This window comes from Centropristis striata, chromosome 10 (genome assembly GCF_030273125.1).
Source record: "Centropristis striata isolate RG_2023a ecotype Rhode Island chromosome 10, C.striata_1.0, whole genome shotgun sequence".
Taxonomy (NCBI): domain Eukaryota; kingdom Metazoa; phylum Chordata; class Actinopteri; order Perciformes; family Serranidae; genus Centropristis; species Centropristis striata.
In genome coordinates this window covers 28,544,315-28,557,142 of record NC_081526.1, presented here as the reverse complement: position 1 = coordinate 28,557,142, position 12,828 = coordinate 28,544,315, and the positions used below count along the sequence as shown (strand labels likewise).

Below are 12,828 nucleotides of genomic sequence, written 5' to 3'. Positions count from 1 at the left end.
CCATGAGAGACAAATAGAGGATGAGTGAACAGGAGGATGAGACACAGAGAAACGCAGAGAGAGAGAGAGAGCACAGAGGACTTAGAGAGAGGCAAGACAGAAGCAGGGAGAATGAGGAGTGAGGTGATTAAATTGAATTATTATCAGAGCTGAGGCTGTAATAAAACGGCTTTTTTCCCTGAAAATGACAAGGCTGGGAGACAGAGACGGAGAGGGAAAGAAAGAGAGGGAGAGCGGAGAAGGATTGAGTTAAAAGACAGCTATAAATAAACTACAAATGAGGGAGAACTGACAGTGACAATCAGAGAGTACATGTGTATGTGTCAGACAGACACAGTTCCCACTCCTTTACCTTAGCAAACCCAGTCTTGCTATCAGTGATATAAGTCCAGTCTTTGCTGGTCAAGCTGTGCGCCAGTTTGTACTTCCTGACGAAAGCTCTGTTTTCAGCGCTGGTGCTGCCTTCCAGCCCTCTTGCACCCTGGGTAATGATGCCACGCACCATCTTGGGCACACCAAGGTCCACCTGCAACACAGACAAACATAATCATTAATGTAAGCTCACTCTCTGCACCACAGAAGCCCATCACGTCCCAGCTCCCCTGTCTATTGCGACAACTCTGACTTTCCCTAACGCCCACACAGTCGATCAATGCTGCTTTTCCATTACAAGTTGCCAGACTTAAGAATGAGGTGTTTTTTGCATTTCTATTGTAAAGTTCATAAATATAAACCTTTTATTGGCTTAAAACGTTGTCCACTGTGAGAATCACAGTTGTTTTGCAGTTGTTTTGGCTGGATGCATTGTGCTGCTTGAGGTTTTTTCCCATGGTTTATTCTCTGTTTTCCTACATGTTGCAATATCCTCTGGTTCTTGCAACTGATCCCAACATCCTTTCTCCCCAAATGGGATTTGATATCTCTGTTTGGCCAGCACGTCTTTTCTAGCTAATTTGTTTTATTAATATTTGTTGCCATTGCAGATGCTGCAGCAAATGTGGTTATGTGTGTGTTTATCTGGTGGTTATTGTTTTGGGTTTGTCCTATTAGTCTTTGTTTACAAGGGATGACATTTTCTCACAATAAAGCTGGGTCTGAAAAGTGAAGCCAGTGTGGAAGTGAACTAAACCTGCATTCTTTCTAATGGCCAGAAGGGGGAGACTCAACTGGTTGCAAAAATAAATCAGATTGAAAGTCTATGAGAAAATTACCCTACTTCTCACTTAATATATACCTCTGTAAACATTTTCCTAATGAGTTTATCAACTTAATTGTTGCTTTTAAATAATTTTCAAAGCAGCATTATGTTGAGTTTGGAAGCTGTGGTCCCATTTAGAGTAAAATAGATGATAATTGAGGGTATGCTTAAGGTGTGTCTATCTTTTCATTGAGCGGCTGTCACCACATTGTACTGTGCACTTTTGGTTTATGAATGCTATTAGTAACATTTCGGTTGCCTAAAAAATATGGATGCAGCTTGTTAAGAGTAAAAAAAGTAGCATTAGTTAAAAACTTAGTGTGTTCCTCAGCTCTGCCTTCTCTTCCAAATATGGTCACTTCTGGTTCCAAAAAACGAAATGGCAGAAACGACAAAGTCAAGGCTTCAAAACACTACTCCACACACCAATAGGACACATCGCGGTGCCTACATCCACTTCTTTTACAGTCTATGGTTTTATTATGTTGATACTGGCCGCGTATATAAAAAAAAGGCTCCAACGAGCAACATTTACTTTTTAATTTTGTAAAAAGAACCCCACCTGTTGCCCCTCATCCCAAACTACAGTCTCTTTTGTGATGGAAAACAAGCCACCAGTCCTTTATAACATATACTGTGCCCTAAAAAAACTTGGCTGACTTATTAGGACCATGTGACATACCTGTAGCCACTCCTCCCCAGCTATGGGTTGTGTCGGGTTTGGAAACCATCCTGAACGACTGGCCACCAGCCTGGCGGCCCCCATGGAGCCGTGGATGTCTCTCATGGACGACGCAGAGATCTGGGAGTCTGGTAGGAGCCCGGACAACATGCCTTGCAGCTCTGAACAGGGAGCATCTGAAAAGAACACACAGAGGGAGAATGGGATAAGAAAACTTCATATTACCGCTGGCTGTTTTCTGAAAACACAGAATCATCGCATAGCAATGGAACTTTCCATTGCTCTTTTTTAGTGCTTCAAAGATCAGCACAGCATCCAAGAATTGACACTCAGCTGCCAATACAGATTGTATTAATTTGTAATTTGTTAAATTAACTTTTTTAATTGTCTCCAAGTGTATTACCACAAACTGATATAGTAAAAATTGACAAAAAAAGTTAACCAAATGTTTACAATGATGGATTTATATCTCAAGTCTGTAAAATGAAAATGTGAAATTAAATTAGAGGCTGCCAGGACCGTAGACATTCAATCGAAAAGCTGCTTTGGAGACATTCTGGAGTGATGGACGTTATTGAGCATGCTGTTATTATCACCCTCTAAGGTCTATTGGATTGTCAGGCTACATGAAGGTGTTGCATTACTAAACATTCTCAGAATTCAAAAACTCTTCATGAATGAATGTGACTTTAAGGTCAAGAATGATTTAATATCACCGTTTGATCTCATCTTCATTCAAAACTCCTGTGTGATTGTGACGTGAATTGTTAAAACACTGCACTCCATCAACCCGTTTCATTATTTTCCTTCGCGCTGCTGCAAAGTTGATGCATAACTTTAAACCGAGCTTCCAGAGGGGATCCTTCATGGGGAATTGAGCCAGAGAACTCCCGAATGGAAGAGGTAAATGAGAGCATGCTGCAGATCAAAGGGATACTGTTTATTACACTGACAAATGTGCTTTTGTCTAACAAGCATCAGAATATGTTATTGCTGTGAATAATGACAACAAAGGAAATAAAACAAAGTGACCATTTCTGGCTGAAAAATGGAGATGAAAGATGACGGGATAAAAGAAGGAATGAAGAGGTGGGATAACAGGTGAGGAAGAGGAGCGAAAAGGACAAGAGATGGACAAAAGGTCAGGTGGAAAGAACAGAGAGGGTGAGAAAGATAAAGAAAGAGAGAGAGCAGATTGACAGTGAAGGGTGACGGTGATTGATGGTGACATTCTTCAGGTCTACACGGAGATGAATGTTTAATGCCGTGACGTCTGCAAACGCGCCTCACTATGGTTAATAATGAATCAACAATAAACAACCACCATGCTAGATGAGCTCCCTCATGCTCTATAAAAAGACATGAAAGCTGATTAGGCAGAAGAAAATTCTATTATTGTGTTTATTCTATGATTTTGCATCCATCTATTTTAAAGCAGCTGCAGCACTCCAGCAGCGTGTTTTAATACAGGAGTGCAGTGGGAGTGGATGACAATATCATCTCTGGAGATCACAGAAGCAGAAACAGCCAGATATCACACAGCGGCATGAGAGCCCTTACAGCTCTCTCTCTCTCACACACACACACACACACACACACACACACACATATATATACATAAACACAAAGTGATGCATGCACCAGCACTTAGAAGTTGAATAGACAAGGTCTCTGGTTGAAACGCACTTTTACTCGCACATGCTCTGATGTTTAGCCCACACATGGAGACACACACACACACATGGACACACACACACACACACACACACACACACACACACACACACACACACACACACACACACACACACACACACACACACACACACACACACACACACACGCACACACATACACACACACACACACACACACACACACAATGTGCGTGTCCTCATAACAGGGTCTTACAAAAGCTGTAAAGTACACCATTGAGGCTCTACTGCGCACACACACACACACACACACACACACACACACACACACACACACACACACACACACACACACACGTATATCTTTACAAACATGCACGCTATATAAGCCCGGTGAGAAAAAATGATAAAGGTGCTAAAAATAAATGATTGATAGGTGCTGCAGGGCTAAAATAAAACAAGATTAAGGAAGGAGAAGGGAACAGAGAGTCGAATGAGGCAGGGACAGGGGAGGGGAGATTTAAAGGAAGGGATAGGGAGGAGAAAATGAGAGGCAGAGAGAGAAAAGTGGGAATGGGAGCTGTCAGCAAAGGCAATAGAAGGACAGAGGAGGAAGCGGAATGAGAGGGGAGAAAAAACAGAGCGACATTGAAGAGGGATAGGTAGAAAGTGAGAAAAAAGTACAGAGAGACATAAAAGTGTGATTTAAGCTAATGACATGTCACTGACTGACTGCTTTATGTCTGCCTTTATAGCCCTGTGTAGGGCATTATCAGAACCTGCTGGCAGTGTGTTCGGGGGTGTGCTTGTCAATATGTCTATGTGCAGAGCAGGAAGAACAGATGATACTGCAAAACCATTAGAGGATATGTTTGGTTACAAGGTTCCTCTGTGGGTTATAGACATATTTAACTGAGGCTACATCCACACTAATACAACCCGATTTCAAAGAAGGTGATAATTTTTCTCTCTAACATCATTTACAGCCATTTTTTTAGCTTTATTTGTTGTTGTTTTTTATTTGTGAAAGAGATAGAGAGTGGAAGGAGGAGACAGAGGTAGACATGCAGGAAAGGGTTTCAAACCCCGGCTGCCTGCTAACAAGGACTACGTCTGATTGGTATGCACTCTACCAGTGAACCACTGGGACGCCCCAAGAAGTCAATATTTAACTCTTTAACCGACAATGAGATTTTGGACCAATTAATATCAGTTATAAAAGTAAAAATTCTTAGAATCAAATTGTTTTAAAGTTCAATGCATGTTTAAAAGACAATAGGCTATACAATCTGTTAAATGGGGGTGACTGGTGCTACAGGTGGTATTACAGAGTGGAGATGATGAGACAGAGAGTCTGCTGGCCAGGCTGGAGTCGTGTGACGCCGCCAGGGCATTGACCTCGACAAACTAACGATCCAGAGGTGATGAGGACACTTATATGAGGTAATCAGACATGCTTCTCAGGGCTGGTCGCTGCAGCAAAGAACTATCTCTGCAACATTGGTGCCATCTGAGCATATTCTCTAAAGCAGTTTGAGCATATTTCTGATTTGAGGGGGATTTCGACCTGTTCCATTCATACAACAAAAATGCATGTTGGCCTATTGGAGACAAGCTATCTGCTCTACTGAGGACTGACCTGTTTTGATAATATTTTATGATTTTTTAACAAAATATTCTAAAAAGTACATTTGGTTAAAGGTTATTGATCGGTCAACGATATATCGCTTTCAGTGAAAAAAAAAATAATCGAAATTTACATTCTGTGTGCATGTAGCCTTACAGTGTTGCATCAGTTTGTTTTCACCCTGCTAACCTCTTAAGTGACATCCTCTGTCAGCCTTCTCAACAAAAAGGCAAACTAGTTTGAAACTTTCAAGATTTTGCATAAAAGTCAGTGTTTTCCTCAGTCCAGTGATGGATTGCAGACATTACAAGGCAGCAGAGATGGGCAATAGACAGGGAAACGGGAGCGGCCAAAAGATGTGTTGAATGGGTTCTCACTGCTGAGAGTGTAGGGAGAAAAGTAGGGTGATATATAATGCAATTTCAGGTTAAAATAAAGTAAAAAAATAGGCTATTGGTAGACAAGAACACAGGCAAAGATACCTGATGTATGCTATATTCCTGTCCCTTTCCTCTGCTCTCCCTCTCTATATATCACACACACACACACACACACACACACAAACACACATACACACCACACAGGGACACACACAAGTAGTATCATATTGTTTTGGTGTGATTGTGATTTGTGTGGGTGCTGAAATAGCCCTCCTAGATAAGAGCATATCTGTCCCTCTCAATGGCCACTACGATGGCAGCAGAGAGAGGCTCTAACCCAATAATGATACAGTGGAGCTGGGACACACACACACACACACACACACACACACACACACACACACACACACACACACACACACACACACACACAGAAATGGATTGAAACTCCCTCTCTTTTACCATTTCTATTACACAGAGACGCACACACAAACACAGACACTCTAATTAAGTTTTATCTATTTATAGTATTGAGCTGATTATGCTGGTTGAAAATCGTGTTTGTTTGCCAGGGCTGCAGATGAAAGCTGAGAGCCTGTTACTCTCTGATGTTATCACCCACACATCACACTCTAGTATTATTCTATTAGGACTGAGTGTGTTTCATTGTGTGTGTGTGTGTGTGTGTGTGTGTGTGTGTGTGTGTGTGTGTGTCTGTGCATGGGTGAGTGGGAGACAGAGAGGGAGGATATGTATATGAAAGAGTGAGGGTAAGAGTGTGAGTGCACATGAGAGTGGGTGTGTTGTGTGCATGTGAAAGACAGAGCGATAGATGGAGGAAGGAGAGGAAAGTATGAATAGAAGCATTGGATGGATTGATGGACAGACAAATTACTGAATTATTTATCATGAGGGCATATAAGTAAATAAATAAAATGTTCCCTTGTTCTTTTCCAGAAAATGCTTCCTTAGGGAAGTATATTTGCTGTAACCCACCTTCTGACCCTGTGTAAACGTCAGTATATCACTGGTATAAGGCGGCAAGACTGCTATGGTGTTTTTACAAGAGTGAGTCCCACAAGGAGGAAAAAGTCTGAGAAACTCCACAGAAGAAGAAGAAAAAGCTTCATCTTTCTTACCCGTGATCTGACAGCCGTAGAGCTCGAACCGTAGTGCGATGCCGTTCTTCCACAACTGAGGTCTGATTCGTACAAAGCGGGCCAGGACCGGCTGTGGGATCCGATTGAGGACCACCTCTGTGGCGTCAGTGTTGGCATGGAAAACCTGTACGGAGAGAGAAACATAAAGAAAATGAATGATACTATATTAATGGATGTGGGGATTTTTTCAGGTCACCCTGTACAGAAAGGGCAAAGGACAGAGTGAGTGACACACAGGACTCAGCCTCAGGGTCTTCCTAAAGACATTTCATGGCAACACAGAGACACAGTTCATCCTGGCCTGTACACTGAGTCAGCTGATCTGTGAGTCACTCCAACACTTTGGTCCAGCCTGAAATATCTCAACAACCATTGGATGGATAAACTTGACATTTATGGTTTCCAGATGATACATGATGACTGTGGTAATCCCCATCTTTGCCCGAAAGGTTCACATTTGACTATTTGTGTGAATACTATTGAATGAATTGCAGACATCTACCAATAAACTAATTATATCAACTTTGGCGGTCCCTTTATATTTAATTATCAGGCCAGAAATTGCACGTGTCCAATACTTTGATATGGGAAAATCTCCAAAACATTCCCATTCTCGGTCATACTTTAAGTGCAAATAAGCATATTTTAGCTTAGCTTTTAGCTTATTTTAGCATCTGATATTGTGAAACCTTGACATACACTTCTAGCCCATAGAGAATCCACACAAGCAGCATTCTCTATGAAAAGTTAAGTCAATGCGCAAGTGTATAAATCCGCATTCTTACTAATGGCCAGCAGGGGGCGACTCTACTGGTGGCAAAAAGAAGTTGGATTGCATGGAAGTCTAGGAGAAAACGACTCTACTTCTCACTTGATTTATTACCTCAGTAAAAATTTTCAAAATGAGTTCATGGTCTCAATCAATAGTTTCAAGTCTTCTTCAATACAACAAAATGTTTATTTGGTAAATTTTGGTCCCATTTAGAGTAAAATAAACAATAAAGTAGGCTATGCTTTAAGGGTGTGGCTACCTTGTGATTGACAGGGTAGTCCCACAGTGAACTGTGGCTTTTACATCTTAGAACTTTGCCCCTTTCACAATGTGCTTTTAAGTTCATGAAAATTAATTAGACTCCCTAAAAATAAGTGTGCCAGAATGTATTAACGAAGCTTAGCATATAACTTAAATTCACATAATGTATCTTGTTTCTTTAATCCATGCATGTAAATAAATGGACCATGAACAATTAAAATCTAACTTAATGGTAAATGAGTGCACATAATATGAGCTATTTAACAGCAGGTATCCATAGCAATAATATTTATGGCTGTTCAACTCAGGACAACATCATTAAATATATATTTGAATTACAACACACTAATCTTCCTCTTCTTTACATAAACCCACACACTGAATATATAGTTTCTGTTCACAAAGAAATAAATGAGTGCAAAGGTTTTCTTACACACTCGTACACACAGTCTGAGGGCAGGCAGTGTGTAATAAATCAAGGGTGTAAGTATGTGGGAGAGCATCCTCTTCTCACGTCCTCTTGACTTAACCACACACACACAGGAAAACATCATCTTTACTCTACACACTCTCAGAGCAAAGAAAAATACACCATACCCATCAACACACAGACATACACAACATGATACTGTTTCACACACAGCAGAACACACACTTTCTTACAAAGTGCCCTCTGAGATCCCTCACACACACACAAAGTAATTTCCTCTGAAAACACACACAAATACAGATAAAAAGGAAGCGGAATGCAAGCGCACATGGCCAGAAGCACTCTTTTTGTCTCTTGACACCAAGACTTTATATCTCTGTCTGTCTGACAGAGTGTCATGTCTCTCTCTCTCTCTGACTGTCGTCTCTATTGGGCTCACCACAGGAAAACACAGCTGGGCTTCTGCTCCTCTCACTATCATTTCCACTTTCTGTCCTCCTTTTTCTACATCTCTTTCTCCCCTTTCTCTCTCCCTTGCCGCCATGATGATACACTGCTGTAAACTTAAGGGTAAATTTATTTTTTTCTTCTGTTGTTTCATTAGAGACCATCAAAGGCTGTTTTCCCTCCGTGTCTCTAACACTCTTTCTATTATGTTACATCAGTGCGCAAAACACAGCATCGTGTGTTTATTACAGAGAGCAGTAAGCTCATTCGACAGAGCCAAAGGCCTCGCAATTACTTGCTTGGGTACTCATTTATAGATGTTCGCTTTGTTTTGGGACCGTGTGTGTGTCTACGAGTGTGTATATTCACTATTTCCCCCCTTTTCCCAATCCATTAAACAGCAGAAGCCGTCAGGGGTGACAAAATGTGGATGAAAGGGTTTTCTGACTTGCAGGAACGGGAGCGGGCTACTGGGCCAGCTGGGAATTGAACTCATGACCCACTGGGTGTACAATACAAAGTCAGACACAGTGAACTCATGCCCTTACAATGGCCTTAATACCAGAAACTGTGACCAGTTAAATGATGGAAAAATGCCTAAAGGCCCCAAAAGACTTAATGGGATTTTGGCGGTGGACTGTAATTACAAGTGTGTGTGTGTGCGTGTGTGTGTACTGTATGTGTGTGTGTTGGGGTATCGGTGAGTAAAAGTGTAATTATAAAGTCTCACTCTAAGGAGTTGGGGGCTGGTGGGTGCTTTCTGATTTCCCTTGGTGCGCACTGAAACTTTTCCTCAGCAAACGTTTGAGCAGACACACACATACACACACACTTGTACATACTGTATGTGCTTTTATGTATGTGTACAGTACATAACCGTGCACACACTGTATGACTCTTTGATTTTTTGGTGTGTCTTTGTGCGAATGTATTACCTTTAATTAGTGATAATTGTTTCCCTATTATCAGCTTCTTTCAGAGTCACCAAACAGAGCTGCTACTGTGTTTCAGCTTGATGCAAACCTTTCTGCTGCTTTAAAGTCTCTTAAAGACACTGAAATATGTTTAGTAGCAGGCTGAAAACATGATAAGAAAATACCAGCAACACACACACACACACACACACACAGAGATTATCTTCATAAGAACTGTCTCTTAAATATTCTGAATCAATGCTAAGCTGACCCCACTGTCGACATTTAAATATGATTTTCTACATAATGCATATTTAACACTGCTCTGATACTTTATCTTGAGTTTTAACCTCCCTATTTGTCTTGCAAATCCACACTGGAGTTATATAAAGTGCAATGCGTGTAACTTGTGATTTGCTAACATATAATAAACAGCCAATATAAAATGGCATTGTTGAATACTGAATTCTGATTGGTCAATTACTGCTATTTCTGAATAGAAAACTTTTGCTATATATAACAGACTGTTGTTATGGGCACAGTTATGATCTGTTTGTTTTAGTGGAAGCAATAAAATATATATTTTTTTAATAATTATATGTGCGTGAGAATCCTGCATCATTTAGTCTGGGTAATTTCACAATAATGACCCGCTCGCTGTACATTATCCCATACATAGTGAAAGATAAACCAACCTAAACCATTGTTTATTCTTTTTTGAATTTGCAAAATATTGCATGGCCATATTTTTAGTCTGCCATGCTCATCAGTGACTTTATTAGGTACACCTGTTCAACTGCTCGTTATCACAAATATCTAAACAGCCAATCACATGGCAGCAACTCAATGCATTTAGTTATGTAGACATGGTGAAGACGAGCTGCTGAAGTTTAAAGGGAGCATCAGAATGGGGAAGAAAGGCGATTTAAGTGACTTTGAACGTGACATGGTTGTTGGTGCCTTGTCTGAGTATTTCACAAACTGCTGATCTAACAACCATCTCTAGGGTTTACAGAGAAGAGTCCAAAAAATATCCAGTGAGCCTTGATGCCTTGTTGATGTCAGAGGTCAGAGGAGAATGACCAGACTGGTTCAACAGTAACTCAAACAACCTCTCGTTACATTAAACCAATCTCTGAACACACAACATGTCCAGCCTTGTAGCAGATACACTACAGCAGCAGAAGAGCTAGCTAACTATTAAAGTGGCCGGTTGTGATGCAGTTGAATAGTTATAGTAAGTAATGTCAAACTGCACACTTATCATCACAATTTTTTGGTTATATTAAACAGAGTCCTCACCTACAGGTGTTGGCTCTGCAGTGAGAATCCACAGTGAAGAAGTGTAAGGGGATATGTAGCATCTCTTTCTAAAAGGCTTCTACAACAAACAATCAGCTAATGGGCTACACCTGCAACACAGCTCAGATTAGTGTGTGTGTGTGTGTGTGTGTGTGTGTGTGTGTTTTGTCAATGGGCCGATGTTTCCACCTGTGTTAAGAGGAAAGGTAAGCTGACACCAGGAACACTGTGGTGAACAGATGCTTAACTTTACACCTCACACACACACACAAACACACACACACACACACAGGGGCTGGAAAAAACAACCAGGGATGTTGTTTCAACCCAATACTATAAGAGGAAGTCAAGGCAGGAAAAATCTTCCTGATTCAAACGCTACTTTCATCTCTCAGTGAAGGTCAAAGGTTATATGCACGGAGTGAATACTGTTTTCTCCTTCATTTACACACACCTCGCCTGCTGAATAACAATAGAGTGCAGGGCAGAAGGACACATAATGTGTGTAGCTGCTTCTGGTTTGTAGTCGAAAGGGTCTAACGCGTAACTACAGGATAGCAAAAGAGCATGCAGAGGAAAATGTTCACCTCATGGGAAAGAAAAGAACAGGTGTGTGTGTGTGTGTGTGTGTGTGGCCGTTTCGTAAGCCTGCAGGGCCACAGTCAGTCACAGCCAGCGAGGACCAGCGCAGCAGACACGCTGAATTATTCAAATGTCCGTGCTCTGTGTGTGTGGACAGAGTTATAAAATAGTAAAACACCTCACCATCTCCTCTCATTTCATCACACAAGGACAAATACACGAGCACACGCACGCACACACACACTTCGGGGAGGTAACCTGTATTTGACAGGTGAATTCTGGTGTGTGTGTGTGTGTGTGTGTATGTGTGTGTGTGTGTGTGTGTGTGCATGTGTGTGACAGCAAAGTCCACAAATCCCACAAACTAAATGACACATGGCACCCTTCTAATATCCCCCTTTGTCCCTCTCTTCTCTTTTTCCCCAAGCTTTTCTTTCTTCATTTGTCACAAACTCCTTCCTCCCTCTCTCCTTTGACCTCACCCTCCCTCACCTCGTCTCCCCCCCTCCCTCCTCCCACCACTCTGTCGTTTTATTTAATTTCCCCCTTCTCCTGACATCCTTACAGGCTGTGTTGCTGAGACCTCTGATCTATCCAGAGGGATTTGTGGTCAACACCCTTGTCTGCTATTCTCATTATTCCTCCTCTCCATCCATCCCTCCTTCTCTTGCTCCGTGCTTCCCCTGTGAGCACTTCTTCCCCCCCTCTGCCTCTTTCCTTCACTCACTTGTTCCCCTATGAACCTCACTTTCTCCCTTAGGTTTCCACCTCTCTTCCTCCCTCTGCACAGCTCGTTTCTCTTTTCTCTATCACTTCAATGCTTGACTGGTTGACCTTTTGCTTATGTTTTCTTTCTTTTCTTAATTTTTTTCAACTTTCCTACACTCATCACGATTCCTCTCCCTCCCTATGATTCCACCCACGTCTCCCACCTCCATCCCTCTCTCGATCCATCCTGCCTCCCACAGATTAAGGTGGGAATAGGAGGTTTTGGTCTTGGCTGAGGTCCAGTGCTGTAATGGCCACAGACAAATCTGCCTGCAGCAATTCAGGAGGGCTGCGTAATGACATTTGTACCACATCGTGCTTAAATGTACCTCGACCAGCAGAAGGTCTCAGACTCCTCCAGATGAAGAGTCAAACTAAGACAACATCATCTCTCAACTCCAGAGCTCAGGTCACAGAAAATTGCTGCTTTTCTCCTGTTATGTGGGCAACCTCCCATAACCAGGCCCACGGCCAAGTTTGTGCACTGAGTCATAGATAGTTAAAGTTCTACTGATAGTGTCATTATCTTTTTCCTGTGCTCACATATAGTGCTTTTAAGATGGTTTACATGAGCGGTGAAACGATCTGACACGACCCGAACATCAAGAGTGGATATGAAAAATAGCTGCTGTGCACATGGGCAGATTATG

The 12,828-nt window shown here is 41.7% G+C and overlaps 1 protein-coding gene across 2 annotated transcripts in view; it reads right to left on the bottom strand.

Moving 5' to 3' along the window:
- LOC131978737 (neuropilin-2-like) overlaps positions 1 to 12,828 on the bottom strand; it is a 121,347-nt gene that overhangs the window by 47,528 nt on the left and 60,991 nt on the right. For both annotated transcript variants that reach the window (XM_059342466.1, XM_059342467.1), the window contains exons 8-10: positions 6,682 to 6,826; positions 1,881 to 2,056; positions 353 to 526 (exon numbers count right to left, since the gene is read on the bottom strand). In XM_059342466.1, coding sequence (XP_059198449.1) covers positions 353 to 526; positions 1,881 to 2,056; positions 6,682 to 6,826 — 495 coding nt within the window. The remainder of the gene's footprint in view (positions 1 to 352; positions 527 to 1,880; positions 2,057 to 6,681; positions 6,827 to 12,828) is intronic.